Source organism: Micropterus salmoides, unplaced genomic scaffold, assembly GCF_014851395.1.
Source record: "Micropterus salmoides isolate LMB-PRFRI ecotype aquatic unplaced genomic scaffold, ASM1485139v1 Ms_hic_scaffold_3, whole genome shotgun sequence".
In the NCBI taxonomy this organism is placed as follows: Eukaryota; Metazoa; Chordata; class Actinopteri; order Centrarchiformes; family Centrarchidae; genus Micropterus; species Micropterus salmoides.
In genome coordinates this window covers 31,178,841-31,198,997 of record NW_024042261.1, presented here as the reverse complement: position 1 = coordinate 31,198,997, position 20,157 = coordinate 31,178,841, and the positions used below count along the sequence as shown (strand labels likewise).

Below are 20,157 nucleotides of genomic sequence, written 5' to 3'. Positions count from 1 at the left end.
TAACACGCAAAATCTTTGTGCCCTCCTTGAAGTATTATTGAAGTTTCAATGGCTTTCAAGGAGGAACCACTCATCAAGCCTAAAGAAAGTTGAGGCTTTCTTTAGAGGATTTCATCACTCTAGACTGAGACTGTACATTTACCCATTAAATTCTGTTGTTGGATTGAGTTGCATCTGTGGTGACTTTTTTTTTGCATGTGAAACTGTAACGTGACATGTTAAATGTTTTTCTTCACGTGAAATCTTGTGAAATCATCTTTCTCATATGTGAAAGATTACATTCACATTGGCCTTTTTGTGTGGGACCTTATGAATTTTGTAGTATTAATCAAAACATAACTGCAAAAAAAATCCATTCTTATTCTATTCTCTTACTTTTGTGAGTAGCTAGGCCGGGAAACATCAGTATGTGCATAGTATACTGACATGTTTTCAGCTTTAGCATATTTGGATAGTGCATCTGCACTGTTATAACTGCATGCAATGGCCATTCATCATGCATATGACATTGTTTTGCTCTCTTTCATTAGGTTTAGTGGGGAGGTGAGCTGCTGAGTTTCTACAGTAAGTGATTCCAGATTAAAGGGAGAAAAGAGTTTATCTGACAGCAAGAGACGGGTTGGAGTTCCATTTGTGTCTATATGCTGCTCCCGAGACCTGCTGGGACTCGTGGACCACATGTTGATAAGCGGTCTGTATTAAACGTGCACACACAGAAGTTCACACACATGCAGACAGAAAGGGCTCTGCACACTGCCAAAGTGATGAGGCCCGGCATTAGAGAAGGTAACACTATAGGGCAAACTTGCCCTCAGTCCTGTGCTTTGGTTACATCACTGGGGTCAGGGGTACAGTGTTAGTACTGAGTGGTGCACTTTATTAGATGCTTCATGAATAAGACAAGGAGACAAAGATGTGTGGGAAGGTTACAAGGAAGAGTGGGAAATGGATCTGGAAATGGAAAAGTACATCTAAAATACACCAACCACCCTATAGTAGATTTCCAGTATGGTACTACAGTATATACATGTATTTTTGTACTTAAAATACACCACAGTAACATGACATGATACAGTGTGCCATAGACTGTAGTGCACGAGGTCTCTACTTAGAAGTATGAGAAGAACATATTTAATGAAAATGTATGTTACTATGAATTGGACAACAATTAATATACTGTAACTACATATCTTGGTTAAAAATACTAACTATTAGTGTCATCACTGCAAACTTAATTGACAAGGAATAAAAGGTAGGGAAAGCAGAAAATGGTCAAAGATGAAGTGGAATTTTTGGTCATAAATGTTTTAATACTACCTGACATTTATATTTTATCTGGGTGAAGCAGTAAGTAATATCATACACATGTATATTGTTGGTTAAAGTAATTATACCATTTTGGATTTGACAGATGCATAAACCTTACCATCCTGTTAATCCTAACAAAGTCTTCAGGCTTCTTGGCCCAGGCTGGCAAGTCCACGTCACAAACCATGGTCCTGTCCTCCCTCATTCCCAAGTGATAGCCATTGCTGTTGACAAACATCTCCGGGAGGTAGTAGAACTCAGGAATCAGTTCCTGCGTTGTAAAGGAAGAGTTCATGTCTTCATGTTTTACAGCTCATTGACAGGACCACATCTAATTCCACAGTTTTCACCATATAATCACCAAAGTGCAAGAAATAACACTATGTGAGGACAGAGCCATGAAAAAAACAGAAAAAAATGGCTCTGTACCCCACTGAGATGAAGTGAGAATTCAAGGGGAAAGGAAACACAAACAAACTAAACAGCAGGCCATGAAAAGGCGGTGAGAGGTGCTAGTCTAGTTATTCCAGGCAGAGGTGTTAGGTGTGTTAACTGAAACTGGAACTGAGTTGGGGTTTTCTCCCTGGTCTCTGGGCTCTTGTGATGAGGTCAGGACCTCGCAGTGGAGAGGAAGTCAGCACGGTAAAGGAGCCCCCTACATAAAGCCTGGTGTGATTCCATACACTTAAGAAGAGAGCAAATATTTACCCACGTTTTGAGATGAGACTATTCCTAAAGGCGTTTCGTCTGTGTTGAACGACCATACTGGCATTTTTTAATTTGTTAACCCATTACGTACAAATCATGTAGACTTTATACTGCTGCCGACCATTTTCCAAAGCACATTATATGTTTCTAGATTGACTTCTTACCTTCCAGGCAACCATTTATACATCACGAACATCAACTTGCGGAGACTTACTTGAGTTGAGTGAGTGAGGCAGTAAACATTTTGATGCCTTAATTTTTAGCACTTGCTTTTAACTGCATTACCATGCAACCAAACTGATGAGACAAAAAATAATAAGAAATAAGAAGAAGAAAGGAGACGATAATTAATGATGGAAAACTACAGATATGGTCATTTAAGAAATTGTTCAATTCAAGATATTTGCAAATTATTGTATGTATATAGTCCTGGCTGTGATCCCTTATCTTCCAAATCATACAGCTAAGAAAGGATGAGTTAGTAAAGTCTCTGCACAATGAGGCATATGCACATGAGGAATGTAGATCATTTGCTCTGTCTTAAGCTAGTTAAATTTTGTTGTGTTTGTCAGATTCAGTGTTACTATGGAGTTTTACATTGCATATGGGATACATAATAGCAGAGCTTTTAGGCCCCCCATAAATCACTGAGTTTTGAGAGAACGAGTTAGCATGACATGGTACAGGCCAATAACACTGCTGGTCTGCTGTTGGTCACATTTCACCCTCCGCACACGACAGGGAAGGGAGTAAAGTAGCCACTACTCTGTTTCCCCTCTGTCTCTCACATACACACACATACACACAACCACACTTTCCCTCCACTTTTTCGTTTGTAAACTTCCTGCCGTAACTCACCGCCAAGCCGTTAAAACTGCCAGCTCTGTTTTCAAGCCACCCTCCCATGGCAGCCATTAATTCTGCAACAGCATCGTAATGGGCTAACAAGTCAATCACACAAACCTCCATTGCTTTACACTGTGTCACCTTAATGACATGTTCGTCAAAATCTGTCACCAGTGGAGTGCTGCTGGATTCCTTCAGACAGCATGGTGGCAGTTTGTGTGTGTGTGTATGAGAAAGCATTTGTGTGAGCCCACTACTTTCAAATAGGGGCACACACAAGAAAAGTCTGCTTCTCTCTGCCCATGGTGGCTGTGCCAGCTTAACGTAACTCTGTGTGCAAACAGAAATAAATGAGAGGTATGGCCGCACAATAATGATGGGGTGGTCGTGGGGGTAAGGGCTTATTCGGCGCAGGATTGTTTCCATTTGACTTGCTCTTTTAGGAGGTCATCCCCATCAAGGGTTCACCCTCCCTTGGTCTTGTCGTCATTACTGCAGGAGTAGGCCGAGGTTAATGAAGGAGAGACCCTGGTAAAAACAAGCTGCCTTTTAATCAGAGGCCGGATGACCCGCTCGGTGTACTGGGCCGAAGCTGACCTTAGCCCCAGTCTCTCTGCTCAGTCTCAGTCGCTACATGGTTGCTGTGAATGGCATTTGTGTGTCTGTCTGGCTGTCACTCTTTTAGCATGCATGGAAACCAATGCTTTAATTTAATTTAATTTTGGATAGGATTATATTGATCATTGCCCCTTTTATATACATAGTGTGTATGTATGAAAAAAAGAAAAATATTTTTAGATTATTAAAAAAAGGTTGTTAATAATCAAATCAGTCATTACAGTGGCATTGCTTCATAGTTAACCCCTATTGCAACATGAATGAACCAAACAAGCTCTTGCGTAATATTTTCCTGCTTCTAATACATTATGAAATACTGTTAGTAATCCAGCATTGTCCTCCACAGTACAATGCCTCCCCTAATAGATCAGTAGCCTTTGTGTAAAAACGAATGCATGCAGACATACAAGTAGTTGAAAGTAGGTTGTATTTGTTAACATGGTGGCTTTTGACTATTCAGCTGTTCGCTGGCTTGCAGCTTTCTGCCTCTGCATCACATAGATTGGTGGTTGCTCTCGCCCAGATCCTGGCAAGTAAAAGCCCTGTCCGTACATAAAAGACTACATTTTAAATAGCTTTTGTCATTAATGCTTTATTAATTGCCTGAGGCAACACTACCCGATGCAGGGTGTGCTAGAAATATATGACACTTTGAGGTCAGTGCATATTCCTGCTGCGTGTTATGCAGTGGGCAAAATGGAGGCGAATCAGCAGGGTTCAGCGTTTTCGGTAACTGCTCTGTGGATTTGGAGAGGGAGGGCTTTGTCTTTCTCTCAGACACAGCCTTTGTTCAAACTCATGAGTGCTTGCATGCAGAGACACAAGATCAGTCTACCTCTGAGACAGTTTGTTTTCTGCCTGAGATAAATCAAATGTGCATTTCTAAGTGCATAGGGTATCCCTGTGCACTATGGGTCTTTGTGATTCACTGTTTGGATGAGGCATTTATAATTAATGGTATATATTTTTGTAGTGCTGTTAAGGCACATTGGCTGAGGAGGGAAGCATAGCGAGTGAGAGGCTTGGTATGGTGGTACTGCCAATTATACTTGCTGGTAGAAATGTGCAATATTGATCTATTGATACTATCGTTGTTCTCAGTATTAGATCACTACACCCACAGGTCCACAACACCAGCTTAAAGACAGTTTGTGGCAAGGAAATATATAGATAATTGATGAATAATAATGATCACAGATTTAAGGGCATGATCTCCACTTCTAGACCTGTGTATCTATATAAACGTAAACCATGGACTGTACTATTTGCTTTTATTGTTATTCTCACCTTTACATCAGAGGTGTCCCTCTGGCAGTTTCTCCAGGAGCGGGCAATGGCTGAAAAAGTGCGGTCAGGGTGGTCGAATTTGTTGTTATTGGAACTAAGGAAGAATGTGGTGAAAGGCTCCTACAGAGAAAGCAAATTAAACATCACAAAGATCAAAGAGCTCCACCCAAATTTAAAGTCATCATTACCTTTTCCACTCCCTTGATCTGCATTTCCATTGTCACCATCATAATCAACATAATGAGAATCTCAGTACTGTTTTTGAACTGGATTACCATGCAATTTATTAATATACATGTGGATAGTCTGAATTATATGAATTATTTCTGTATTATTCGTTTCTGCAGCAGACTACGGGATCTTTGTAGAGATCAGTCATTCATTGTATCCAGGCCTGGGGGAGAATTAATTAGTGTTCTTCCTGAGTACAGTAAGCCATAATGATAATTGGCTCAAATTTGGTTTTCTCAGCCTGAGATGGCGTCCATTGCCGGTTGGAGCGGATGGATCACTCACCAGAGGAAGAAAGGGATTGTGGGAACAAACCCACGGAGGCCAATCTAACTGCTGTCAAGGGAGCTCCCTCAGTTCATCAGCTCCTTTCTACTAATGATGGGGGAGGAGGAGACATACAGTACAAACTCCCCACAAAGCTCTTTCCAATTAATAAGCTGACTTCAAAATCAACTGTACACCAACTCAAAGGAGTCATGCAGGTTATAAGGGCCTTTTTTGTGGGCAACAGATTGGGAGTATGTGTGTGTGTGTGTGTGTGTGTGTGTGTGTGTGTGTGTGTGTGTGCCTCCTCCTTCTCTTCCAGAGTAAATGAGGACAGTGCTCAGTAACCTTGATGGACATGTCTCCAGCGCTCACTGGGTTGCCTAAAACACATAAACCTGTCACAGCAGCCTCTGTAAATCATTACCCAGCCACTCTTTATTTAGTTCACATATGCCGGTTTACTGGCCTGTGAAATGTGTTTTCTGAGCGCCATTGGTCTAACTCAAGCCCAATCAAATTGAGATGTTGAGCTGTTTCCTGTGCAGAAGCCGACAGACCTCAAAGTAACAGCTTCATCAAGTCTGACAAGTGACAATCAACTAATGCAGACTCAAAAATGAAAAGCTGTCTGAGGATGTGGGTTTGACTTCATTCCTATTCAGATGCCTGACTAATTTGAGGATTTTGAACATAGCACAATAATGACTGTGAAGGTGGTTGAAGGAGTGATTTTACTCACTATTCTGACAAGCCAGTGCAGAGTGGAGGCAGCTGTGGAGTAGTGGGAGTCGTAATGACAAGGTGGTGTCTGGTCGTCTTCCCAAGTCTCATATCGTTCAGCGTAGAATGCTGCACGCTTTGGATTCAGAGCACCAACAGGCTGGAACGCAGATAAGGAAATTAGAGGTTCAGTTCAGTTCTTGCAATAAAGTAATGTCTTCCTTATTTGCAGGTGTAATTAAAACAAAAGGTTTCCTACTCAAAGCAACCCTAAAGAAAAGTTTTGTATTGTACAGCTTGGGTACTTTATACTAAAACAGCTAATACAACAAGCAAAACTAAAACCTTAAAGCAAATACTCTTTAAATATTAAGGAGAAAGGAGACAGCCTAAAATGACAACAAATTTAAAATCTATGTTTATCTATCTGTATTAATAACTATCATGGTCAATATATTACAACAAACCTCAACAACTACAGTAAACAGTGACCAACCAGTTGTCATACTGGCATTCAGTAATGAACCTCTATGTACCCTTGAGGGTCATATTTACAGGAACAACATCTCTGTAGAATTCATTATGTCTTGAGACACCCGAGCCTTTCAGTACCTTCTTACACAAACACTTTCAAAAATAAATACAAATTGAAAATAGATAAAAAGTCAAAATCGAGTAAAAGTGTCAAAAATAGCAATAGTAAGAACATAGTAATAACCCACTTGAAGTTAAAACAAGGTGAATGGCTACGCTTGAGTCACTGATCTTGTCTTTAAACAGCTCTGGGTTTGCGTTATAAATTGCAGAAGATTCAGTGAGTATTTGTTCAGTGAGCAGCAGAAGGTCTGTAGATCTGAGGACTATACCAGGCATATTAACAATATAGTAAAAGTCCATGAAAGGATTTATAGACAAGTTCAAGGATTTTAAAATCTATATTACGGCTAACAGTAAGCCAGTGTGAGGCCTTTACAGTAGAAGTGATGGGAGCTCTTTTTTTTGCTCTTACTGTCTTAACTGCCTTCCCATCACAACCACATTGACTGACTTAACTTAGATTACTGTATTATGAGGTCAGTTAAAACTACATTTTATGTATAATTGCCCCAATATATGGCTTGTTGAAAAACGTTTTTAAGACTTATAACTGCAGTTTTACTTCTAAAAAAATTGCAAGTGACACCCATAATTTGGATGAGGTTAAGACTACAAGACATTTTGAGGAATTTGGCCTATGGTCACCTCACCAAAATGATCCCTGTGGTACAGCATATCACCATACAAGACAATGCCTTAGCATAGACTATGTTAAGTAATTTGGGATAATTTACACTATCAAAATGTATGTATGAAGACATATCTTTTTGTAATCCAAAAGCAATCTTTTTATGCTGTCCCATCTCAGATCTTATATTCTCCGAAAACAAAAAACTCATTGTGTGATTCGCTATTAGTAAATCCTTTTATGAAACGTCAACTGAAGCTAGTCTGACTCATATAATGTACTTAATCTGACTTACTGTGATACCACACAACTGATACTTGAAGCCTCATAAAAGGGGGATTCGCCTTTGTCTCAAAATAGTAAAATCTTAATGGTGACAAATAGAGCAGGTCTCATGACCAGTCTGCCATCTAAATAAATTTTAATGATCATGCGGATCTATGACATATCATGAAAGGGTTATGGGAAACATTCACAGCAAATACTGTTCACATTTCACCTTTTTTGTGTAGTCCATGATAAGTGAAGGGTCTTTCTTTCTTGTACTATACTTTGTAGGTGTCACCTTTTGGTTGTAACATTGCTATTCTCCTTCGAGTTTTTGCCTTGTTTCGAATACTCTCATCATGTAAAGGGTGATGTGATGGTCCAAACTCATGGCTTAAGTGAAATGTATTTAAGATCATACCAGGCAATGAAGCTACAGTACTTCTAGTTTGATTTGCAGGTACAAATCTTTGGTTGGCTGTATAGTGTAAACTACTTAATTTGTATTATGAAAGCACAAGAACTAGGAAAGCATAATTGAGCATAATTTAACAGAGAAAGACTTGAGTCCTAGTAGTTCCACATTAGGCTACATGTAGTGAGGCCGGCAGAGAGGATGGAGGAGAGTTCAGGGCAGTCAAGGAGCTTTACTCTGGGATTTGTCTGTCAGACCCCATTATTCTGCTGAACCCTAAAAAGTTCCTGTTATGCTGTCTTCTGTCTGAATGTACAGGAGTATGGTGGCATGGGTGAGCAGGATGGCGCACTGAGGATGATGGGAGGAGATATGAGTGTCTCCTGCTAAATGTTGTGGGTAATCCATGTGGATTAACCCTGGCTGACCTGATTTACACCCAAGCGAGCCAAACACTTTACTCAGCACTGCTATTTCCATCTGTGTTCAGAGCCCTTCTGTGCTACTGGTCACTGCAGTTTGGAGTTACCAGGACCTATACAATATGGTGCAATCTTAAAATGTAACACCACAAGCTATGGTCACCAGTCAGTAAAACTGAATCAACATCAGTTTTTCAGAGTCTGAAACTGAAAAACACTGAGCATAAATGGGTAATATTTATTGCAGATAAACTGTATTAGATTACATTACTGTATACAGCATGTTATTATAAAATCTCCCCACAACATATGCACAAAATCAAGTACTGAACGTTTCCTATTGTTAATATAAGAAGTAGAGGAAAACACATTTGCTAAAAACCCCAAACCAGCCATTTACTGGTAAATAGCAAAGCCTTGAATTCTCCAAAGGGTCAAATAAGCGATGACTGCAGAGACCAAAAATGTCAGAAATCAAAAGAACTCTCTTATTCGTTGTTTTGCATTTGAAGAACTGATGTCTAATTATTATGAGGACATAAACAATGAAAATAATAACATCACTGCTAGATTTATTTGACATCTAGCCAATTATTTTATAGTTATTCCAAACCTTGGATAGCGTGGTTCATTATTTGACCGCAGCCTCAGTAATAATTTCAATATTGTACTGACACCATTACTGGGTTTTTGCCCTTTGGCGGCTATTTCATTTTCATGTGTTCTTAAGGCAACAAAATTACTCCCATTAAACATACATTTAGTGGTGAATAAATTGGTTTCTCTGCCTTTTCAATCACCCTGTCCAATATAAGAGCCTCGGAGGCATATTGGCAGTCAATATTAATATACTCTACCACAGAATCACTTTGGTTACAGAGGGGGAAGGGATACTGGTAATGTAATCAATGGCAGCTTTTCTACCTGGAAACTGCAGCTCAGAGGTCAAAAGAAATAAAATAAAAGCCCTCAAATCAAAATGGTCTGAGACTGGTGCCTAAAAATAAAGCCACTCATTCTAAAATTATTAAAATTGCACTTTTATTCTTTTGGCTGGGTACAGTTTATATGCAACCTCAGAACAACAGGCAGACTCTCTTGGTCATTTTGAAGATTATGGTCATAACCATGTGTGGCACAGCCTGAAGCTGTAAGACAAAATTAAAGAGGGACAGTTTTTTTGTTGTTGTTTGTTTTGGTTCTTCCTTAAAATTCAATGGCAGTCCACATCAGTGTTAGCACAATTGAATAGACTGAAAGAGAAGTTTATTGAGATCTGCATAGATTTATGGGGTGATAATAGCCTTCCATGTGACGTCTTGGCCCAGCTGGATCGGGGTGCAAGCCGCAAGACGTCTCACACTCTGTAAAACCACCACTAGTGTAACTAATGCAAGGTAGAGCTTTATGAAAAACCCAGATGCTACATTTGACAGAGGGAGAAGAATAAGGAAAAGTCAGCTGCAGGTAATAGTAATGGGTGTAAGAGAGGAATAAGTAAGCAATTCACATTAAAGACATTACAACCAAAGATCACAAAATGGTTATTAAATGTTTTACTTGCCTATTTTAATATAGTAACAGAAGAAGCTGAAAAACAAACTAAATCATGTTATTATAGACAATATGTGAGTATGTGATATGAAACATATAATTGTGTTTAAAGGGATTTTACAAGCTAACATTACAGTTTTAGTACATTTTGGGTACATGCAAAAAGAACATCTAGACTCCATTCCTCTGCCACCAACCGCTCTACCTTTTCCTAAGACTAAACTAACCACAATCACATCTTGAATGAAGCGCCAAGTTACAGGGAAGGGATCCAAAGACATGTTTACTGACAAGTTATTTCCTATTCATTCACCCACATCACTGAAGAAGTTCTTCTTTGTAGGTTGCTGTCATCTTAAAGGAAATTTGAGCTTGGCAGATTGTTGAACACTGCTCAAATTGTGATTGTTATACAGCAAATATACACCAAAATCACTGAAATGTAAAAAAAAAATAATAATAATAAAAAAATAAGGTGCAAATGTAAACATAAACAGATGGGTGAGAAATTAACATGAATAAATGAAAGCAGAAGAAAAGCAGAAGGAAAATTAAAGTTGTTCTGGTGGCTTGCGGCTGAGATTGTAAGCCAAAGTGTTGAGTGTTGGTTAGTGAGCTCATTGAGTCTCTAAAGTCTACATTAGACTATGCAGCTGACTATGCAGCCGATTCTTTGTCTTGACAAATCCTAAGCAATGTCTGGTTCTATTTCCTCTGTGTGCAGTGAACACTTATGTGTCCCAGTTCTTTTTCAATATGAGTTTGTCACCCTATAAAAGAACAATAATTGTGATTGCATTCCATTTAAAATAAGTGATGATTACTAACCATAGACTGTATATAAAAAGTTACTAACACACATTCTCAAACCAATAATTCTGTGTAATGCTACAATCTTGACATAACTGTCATTGTCCTCAGCCTCAAATGTGTCATAGAATGAAGACATAGAATGAAAGTTTGAGACCAAAACAGACTATGCATACCAATACAAGAAACCACATGAAATTGTAATGAACTGACCATAGGTTGTTTTAAATCTGAAAGGACAGACAAAAAATTAGGAGAATGTATGACTGACTAGCTGTTCAATGAGAAATAAAAACCCATTTATGATGATTTAGGATGAGCACTTCACTTCACTTCCTGTCATAGCCACATCTGCCCAAATCAGGCTTTGCTTATGTCTATTCAACAAAGAATAATCACCTCTTCCCTTTTCCCTGCATTATATATCATACTGATCACAGCTATAACACATTGAAAAAAACTGGTTCAGACAGTTCCACACTTTCTCCTATCGGAGTTAATTTCTTATAAAGCACCTGACCCAGTGAAATACATCAACTCAACTAAACAAAGTATGATCAGACATAGATCTGGCTTCAGATTCAATCAGGATCATTTCTGGTGTTGCACTCCAAAGATGCAGGAAATGAGCATGGCTGTTGGTGAATGAGTGTGCAGAGAGTGCCTCCATTTGTTTGGTTATATCTAAGGTACCTCCCAAAGAGACACATATTGCATTTTATATTTCAAAATAAATTACATTACAGTATGTTGCTATGGTACTCTGTCAGGAGAAGTCGCAGTCGTTTTTGCTTGCCTCGTCAGAGGCAGGGCTGCATGCAGCTCCAGTCTAACGCAATCAAGTTGCTCAAACTCAAGATAAAGCAGATGTGCTCCCAAACAGCCTGACTGGAGTGGAAGTGAGGGTGAAGAAGGCTCCATTATGGAAAAGTGTGGAGGGGGTCTTCACAGCAGCCATGCTCTGTCTTCTTTACTCAGACTGCATCTTTTAGAGAGGCTCAACCTTCACTGTGTGCCACAGCTTTGAGACGGAAACAGATCAAAATAGGTTTCTCTATCTCAACAAAGCTCTTTAAAAATATGCTTGCATGGGTAAATCAACTTTATCAGTATTATTCGAGGAACTCTAAGTAAGGTAATAATGTATGAAAACACTTAAATCCGCTTGTGTCACTTTTTGGTGTTGCTTGTCTCATTTTAGACAGTGGATGAAGAAGCACAGAGTTAAACATCATCAGCTTCTTTCACCTTTCACCAGGAAGGTTAGCTTCCGCCCATCTATCATCTACTTGTCAATCTATCAAGAAATAATCATTAGAATCTAATGAAACACTTCACTGCATGAATGTATCTGACATCCAAATATGCAGACCTTGGGCCCCGAGGCAAAGTAATGCAGTGCTCAATAGCACTGTTCACAGTTGACTGAATGCCCAAACAACAGGTAATTGTAGGTGTGTGCAGTAGGTTTGGGAGGATATTATTTGGCAGATCAACACATCAAGTGGCAGTGACCTGTAATTGACAAACAGGTTTCAGGTATGACACTGATCTGTGGGAAAGAAAGCCTACCAATTTGTGCAATGCCAACGTGCGATAATTTGAGAATAATTTACTGAATTATATGTCAATTCATCTTCATTATGCTGCAGCTCTATGAGCTCTGGAGGGACAGATATCACTGTGATATCTGTCAAATTAAAACAGGAAATGAATAAAAATGCTTAATGCAGTCACTGCTACAGCTAGGTATCAAACCACAATACTGAAATGAGTAAGTATCAAATACCACCAAGGACTGGAAACTGACATTAAATGGTTGTTTAGATTCATACACTTCTCTACAGTTGTTTAAATCATAATTTTGCTCATTTTAAACTATCTCATTTAAGCAAATTTCTTGTATGACTGTTTGACATAATTGATTATTTGAGAAGTTTGGCTTCTTTTGGTAAATGAAAACAATTTGAAATTTTGGATTTTGTAGGAAAAAATATTTCTATATGTCAAGAATTGGTGTTGGTACAGATATATGGGTATTGTATTGAAAAATTGGAAACAATAACCAGCCTTTGTTACCACACGCGGCCTGCGTGGTACACAACCTCACCCACTGGACATACCTCAGAGAGACACACACAGTCCTAATATACAATGAACAAGTCTCTAGAGACTGTGCTGCTACCTCTGATCCATAATTGAACAAAAGGGCAGGCCAAACAGAGAGGAAAAGTGTGGGGGCTTCTGTCCCTCCCTGCTACACTAGCTGTGAACTTTTGGAGGAAAGAGCCCCAGGGTTCCAAGGACAACTGTCAGGAGACACGGGCTGTGAACTAATGCTAATGAAGGCAGCTCAGCCCTGTAAACAGCATGGGAGGATGTCACTAGAATACATTACAATACATAACTGTCTCCCCAGGGCAGGAGGGGTGCACGTGGCTTAGCCCTGATCTTACCCCAGCACACAAATGCATCCACACACATCCTGTGCCTCTCACACCCCACCTGGATACCACACAGCCCAGAGCCGCCAAAAGCAGACAAGTGCTGAGATGACGGTGGCAAGCCATAAAACTGAGCTGTTTGTCCAAAACAAAACTGAAACGTGAAGAAGTACACCAGAGCAGTGGGAGCTAATTTTTTCAAATTCACAGCATTCTATCTAGCTTTTCTATGATTCCTTGATTGTTTCATAGTAGTTTTTTAATTTCAAAGTTGCTCTTTCAAACTCTTGCTCTTGCCCACTACAAAACACAGCATGCACAACCACGTGTGCCTTAAAAAGTGAAAAATTGATTCAAACCTTTGAGAACTGAGGTGGTAAAATATCTCTCTCTCTCTCTCTCTCTCTATATATATATATATATATATATATATATATATAGAGAGAGAGAGAGAGAGAGAGAGAGAGAGAGAGAGAGAGAGAGAGAGAGAGCTTAGACAGGAATGTGACTATTTTCAGGTCAGTGAGCTGCAGTGTGCATGTGCAAGAGAGAGACAGAGACAGAGAAAGAGCAGGGGGGTGGTAAACAAGTAAACCAGGCCACAGTTTGTGGTAGAGTGATCTGCTGCCTTTTCTTCTTTAGTCAAAGACAGAGCAAACATAACGCTGAACTTTATCTCCCAGGGTTGCAGGGCATTAGTGTCATTGTGTCCGAGCTCTTGTGATTTGGCAGCGTTAGCAGGACCCGCTACTGCACAGCTTGGTGCATTTTTGACCCGCCACATTTAGAAAGTAACACTGGGCTTATCAGTTCATCAGCCATGAAAGTCAATTCCAAGCATAAACTTAAATGACTCAATGGCAAAGTTTTATAAATAAAATTACTAGCTACCGCTATCAAATATGCAAATGTTGAGCTTTAATTTTGACATAATACAGTATGTGATTGGTGATTATTCATGTTTTAAAGACTAGGGCAATAATTCAATATTAAGTGATGATATGATGATCATGTTGCCAGAAATTGTTGTTCAAAATTCCAAGCAAGCTGTAAATAAAAATGAACTAGATGATTCATTGGGAGTTTTAGTTTTACACATATGAAGAGTGGGATTTTGAACACAGTTTGGTTGTATGGGACATCAGCTTGGGTATTTCTTATGATAATTTTATCATGATTGCCGTATCATGATATACTGTATATCAATAATGGAAAATTCTTTTATTAAACCTGCAATAACTGATTTTTTGGCAACTTAAGGAGCAGAGAAACAAGGGTCAAGTCTCTGGCCTCAGTTTACTTTCCTTTTAGCTCTGCTAACAAACTGCTTTGATAAATATCTTAAAGTTAGGCACTGAAAAAACAAAACATTGAGCTGAAATACGCTCTAAAGCTCTGAAGAAATAAGGGGAACTGCAGAGTCGGGTGTTCCCTGTGGATTTATCACATCCCTCATTTCCTGTCTATCTTCAGCTGTACTGTCCTCAATAAAGGCAAAAATCACTGCCTTGCTGAAAGAGTCTATAACTGTTAGCATTATACTGTAGTGTCTACTATGCAAGGGGCATATGATTATAAAAAGTACCAAATAAATGGGAGGTAAACTTACATAGTGTATTGAGTGGCTTTTAGGATGCTATAATCAGCATTTTCCACTTTCTCCATTCTCCATCATGAGTTTAGACTCTGCACATCATTTCCTTAGCTATTAAATATGATATTATTTTACAGTGTAGGCCTTAATACGGCAAGAGGCCTCAGTACCTTTGAGAGATCTCTGAAGTTCCCTGGCAAGGTCAAGTCCAGCTGCTCTGCGTCGTAGTTGGTGATGACCCAGGGAAAGACCGGGTATTGGTTCAGGTCATTGTATGTCCTCCCTAGACACACACAGCAGACAGAAATCTGTGAGTGATGAAGGGTTGGAAGAGAACAGAGGGGTTGAAAGCGGGGCAGGGTACACTTGAGGCTTCAGTTACTTTGGGGGATCAGCATGCAACATTCCAACAAGCCCCCCAATCTCAGAGCCCTCAATCAGACGCACTTCCTGTCTCATACACTAATGGCAAGCTCTTTCTGCCATGAAAGAATGTTTTCTGTGCTCCCCATGTCTTTTCCTGTTCAGTGGGCTTTACCAATGCACTGTGGGAGCTACATATTCTATAGGTTTATAGAGAATATCCCTATCTCTAAGTTGTGAGGAGTGGATGTAATTAGAGGGATAGGGCCATGACTCCAAGTGCCTGAAATGCCACTGCAAGTCTGATGTGCTGATTGGCCAGATGTAAATTTCCTCTATGCTCTGGCAGTGGGAATATGGTTTTCAGATGGCAAAACATGTCAAAGGAAATCCATGGAAAAAGCAAAGAGAATCCTGTTGTCATTAATGCTCTACTTTTCTTTTGAAGATGACACTGATACAGCTGTGTGGTCAGGTGGTTGCAGTGCTGGATTGTTACAGTGCTGCTTTTGATGGTTTTGTTGGAATTTTTACTGCTGGTAATAAATCAAGCAAAAATGTATGCTTAAAGCATATTGATAGTAAAAAGGCAACAACATTTCACACACTAAGAAAAATTTGTAAATGAAATCCTTTCATAATAGGATAAAAGTTACCAAATTTCCCCCCCAGAAATATTTCACATTTGTTTTTTATTATTTTCCTATGTTGACTAGTATATACTAAGCTTAAGATATATCTCCCAAAGTTACATATTATTGCAGGAATTGAGACACCTTTACATTAAAAATGTTACATTTTCATGATTAATTAATGTTTACAAAGCAGTTTAATTACATAAAGCACATTGTCGTCTTAAAATAATAATCTAGCTCTATCATGTAATGGCCAACACTTTCAATGCTTTAAGCATATATGCTGTTTTTGTACATCTAAATGAAAGCTCATGCATTAGTATACAATATTATGCAATACAACGAAATAAGAACATTGAATGGAAATACGCTACCTAAATCTGCTTGCTAGTGTCATAACCTTGTTAATGATTACCTACAAAATTTTATCAACTTAAACCAATCCAGCAGGTGTGTCTCTGCTCACTCCTGGACTGCAGCAGGTTGGCATTAGATAATCTAAATCTAGCTGAGCTAGTGACAATGTGTGACAGGCTAGTCAATGGGAAGGCTTCTGCAGAGTATCCAGGGTCTGGGGGAAGCTAGAGAGCATAATTATCCAGGTTAATGCCACATAGTGAATAGAAAGCAGTGCACCGAGTGTGGAGGAAGAGTTGGGGGTATTTGTGTGGTTCAACCCATTGGTGCTGAGGCCTGAGTTGGGGTGGCAGGATGTTAATAACAGTGGAAAAGTGTTTAATTAGAAGACCACTTCCCGTTCGCACCTCTTCCCAGCACTTCACCCCCGCCTGTCTGCCGCCCCACACTATTCTGACATCCCTGTCAGCCCAGGTCATTACCAGGGATTTTTAATGAATTTTGGGCATGTTTTTTCTGCCTTACATCTAATTAGCTGACAATAATGTATCGAACTCAAGCAAGAGCTAAATATAAATATGCATGAATATGCAGCGAGAGAGAGGATGACACCTCTCAGAGCACAGTAGCGTGGAGTTGCTCACGCTTTCCCTGTTAGTTGCAGTTCAGATCAGAGAGTCAACAACAGAACCTCTCAACTCGGCAGACACACATGTGTACGCGCTCACAAAGCTAGGCACTAATTATCTGGCAAAATGTGCTGTGCCTGCTCTTTGCTTCAAATAGCACACTCCCACGAACATTGAAGTCTACCACATTGAGCACCACTTAAGGTTACCATGGATTCTTTGAGGCCACTTATAGCGTGTTTCTAGTGCCACTGACAAATACAGTTTATTGATCATGACAGCTTAACTTAAAGTCAGAAGAATCTAATGGTGAAAAATTTCACTTAGATAATAGATTAAAACTTAACACTTGTGAATTTTGCCTGGATAAGGAAAAAAACAAATCAAAATCTATATATGTAACTGATGACTGATGGTGAAAAAGAGAATACATTATTTCCATACCTTCACCTACTTCCAAATTAAAAGCATAGAGTTTCACTTGGGAATCACAGCATTGTAAAGCATTAGGAATCCTTACCTGCGATAGTGTTAAGAAACATGAGGTACTCAAAGTTGGAGATCTCTCTCCTCTGCCAGCGCTGGGTCATGTTGGAGGATTTGAAAAGCTGCCGAGGAGTGGCCAGGGAGATGCGCCTGAAAACACATTTAAACAAGAACTCAAGAAACACAAGGTTTGTGTTGGATGTTTAAAGCTTATATTTAAAAAAAAAAAATTCAAGCATAAACTATATGGAGCAATGCTTAAATTCAAAGAATTGGCTACATCACAGAAAATAATCCTAACATTTAATAGCTGATAACCAGCTCTAAGTCTAGCATGTCAGTTTCATAATTAACATACTGAGATGAAGACAAAAACAAAACGTCAAGCTGCAAGTGGCAACCAATGCAGTGGTATTCACAATTACACACTTTTGGTTCCAGTAGATTAAATGAAAGCTAGGTGGAAATTACTTCGTTAATTTACTATGTGTTAATTTAGAACGACTTGCTTCATATCCACCCAATCAACATAAGACTTAAGAAAATGTACTTGTTTTGTAACAGTGTGTAAATAGCCCTGTTAGCACTATGAGAGTCTAAAGGGAATCTGTGGTTTTCTCTGTGGTCAGTGGCCTGGCTGCAGCCCTGCTGTATAGAGTCTTCTGTCAGAGAATTAGGTCAGTTCAGTCAGGGTCAGTGCACATCCACTTCAATGACTGAAGCAATGGGACTTCAAATGACTCTGCTGCAGGCCAGGCTGTACAGAAGCCCCCACACATAACACAGAGGTGTAACATCAGCCATGAAGGCATTACAATATTAGAAATTTAACAGTGTGGCGTTCATTTTCTTTTGGCATATGTAACCCACCTGGCTTGTGGAAGTCCATAGCTGGTCCCCACTCCCACTCGAGGAAGACTGTAGACCACTTTCTTTACTGTAGCCTGGTCAGGAAAGTTGAACATGACTGATGCTGTGAAACAGTGAGAGAGATCACTTAGTGAAGAAGAACAGGAGAAGCATGGATTTCAAATGCTGTAATTGGCACTTCCACTTACTTCTGTTGGCCATAAAGACCTCCATTGCAGTGTTCTGCAGCAGGTAGCGTCTGGAGAATACCGCCCGAATCTCACTGAACATCCACTTCCCATGTAAACCCTCAGTGTATGCTAAGATCTAGAAGGGCAGAAAAAGAAGAGAGAAAATGTCCTCAGGTTACAACAGCTGTATAAAACCAGAGATCATGTCCGGTTACAGGCAATAAAGATTGCTGTCCATTTCAGTATGTTCAATATTGAAGTTACATATTACACAGAATAACACAGACATGACTGTATGGCCTGAATTAAATTAAACAAAAGAGAGATCAGTGTTTAAATATTCGTTTACTGCTTTTATGGCCTTGTTTATGGGCACCACAACAATAGTTGGTGAGACACTGAATAGTGCGCTTGTATTATTTCCCAGCTGGGATTCAAAACTGCTGCTCACAAGCTTACTTTTAGGCAACTAAAATCAATTATTAATAACTATTATAACCAGAGATTTATTAAAAATGGAGTATGAGTATGAGTACTAGTATGAGTTGATTAATTCCTTATTTTAACTTGTAACAAACCATTACTCAGATATCGCAAGGCCATTTTCTACACAAATGGAAGTTCTTTCCAGATTCTCGTTGTGTTTCAAACTTTTTCAGCTGGTCTATAAAACTCACTAGAGGTAGGCAAGTGGTCAAAAAAATGACCCCCAGGGTTAGTGACACATAAATAATCAATAAAAACCATCATGCCAAGTAGAGAAGAGAGCAGACAGAGGGTCATTAGTGTATGCAGCACCACTGGGGCTGCAGGTCCACACACAAAAAAAAACAAGACAGTTGTTCTGACAGGTGAGAATGGTCCCCTCACACCCCCCCCATCCCCCCCATCTCACTTCCCTCTGACTGAACAATTTTGTCCAACAGCATGAGCTGAGCAGCAACCTCATCAACTCCCCAGGTTATAATCACACATATGTTAAGTTCAGAGAGTGTGTGTGAGAGAGATATAAAGATATAACAGGGCAGTAAGGGGGTGAGTGCCTACAGTCCATTAGTGTGGGTGTGGGGTTGTCTATACGTGTGTGGGGGTGATTGAGGTGGAGTAGGTACGAAGGGAGGGAAGCCAGAGTGAGATGTTCGGCTGGGTTAGGTCTGATGCTAATGCTCATTTAAAATAGTGACAGGCTGGAAGAGTGCAGCGTGAGCTGGGCTGCCTTAATTTCTCCCTGGAATAGCTCATGCCCGACCTCCGTGCCACATCCAAAATCTCTGGAGCTCAATTAAAATTGGATTAGGTGGAGATGCTGGATGTGCAGCACAGCATCTCTGGTACTCTCCTCCCAGTAATGCCCCTGCCTGACACCTCTGTAACCCCCCAACTCAAACAGTTGTCATAGAGACAGCACGGCCCAGAGGAGGCAGCATGCTGACTAGAGGAGGAGTAAAAGAGGAAGGGAGGTGGTTATGGGGCTGCAGGCGCACTGTTGAGGGCCAGCAGCAGCTCACTAGGAGGCAGGGTAGCTTTAAACCCCCTCATGCTCTGCAGCCAGATGTTCTGGAGGTAGTCTTCTGAGTACACTGCTGAAAGTCAAATCGTACAGCTATGCATCATTGGAAGGCTACAACAGCTTACTTAATCAAGGCACAAGCAAGCAGATATTTGACTACATATCAAGTTATTTGGTCTAGAGACTTGAATGAATGGTTTGTCATTTTCCATTTGTCATAAGTATTAAAAAAAATGTGACTAACAAGCAGTTAGCACCCAGCAAGTTATTAAAAAAAAGCAGTTTACACAGGTTTTTACTCACCACTTCCGGCTCTTAAGAATTGTAAAATATAAAAACAGCTATAATAAGATAACTCTTAACTGATTATCAATACAATAATATTTTAGCACTGGCTGCTTCTTGCTAAAGTGAACAT

General features: G+C 39.7%; 1 protein-coding gene across 1 annotated transcript in view; it reads right to left on the bottom strand.

The window, feature by feature from the left end:
- Positions 1-20,157, bottom strand: part of nbeab (neurobeachin b) — a 213,854-nt gene that overhangs the window by 16,273 nt on the left and 177,424 nt on the right. Inside the window, 7 exon segments of the mRNA XM_038692696.1 lie at positions 1,427-1,579; positions 4,768-4,887; positions 6,008-6,148; positions 14,890-15,002; positions 17,224-17,339; positions 18,060-18,162; positions 18,248-18,365. Coding sequence (XP_038548624.1) covers positions 1,427-1,579; positions 4,768-4,887; positions 6,008-6,148; positions 14,890-15,002; positions 17,224-17,339; positions 18,060-18,162; positions 18,248-18,365 — 864 coding nt within the window.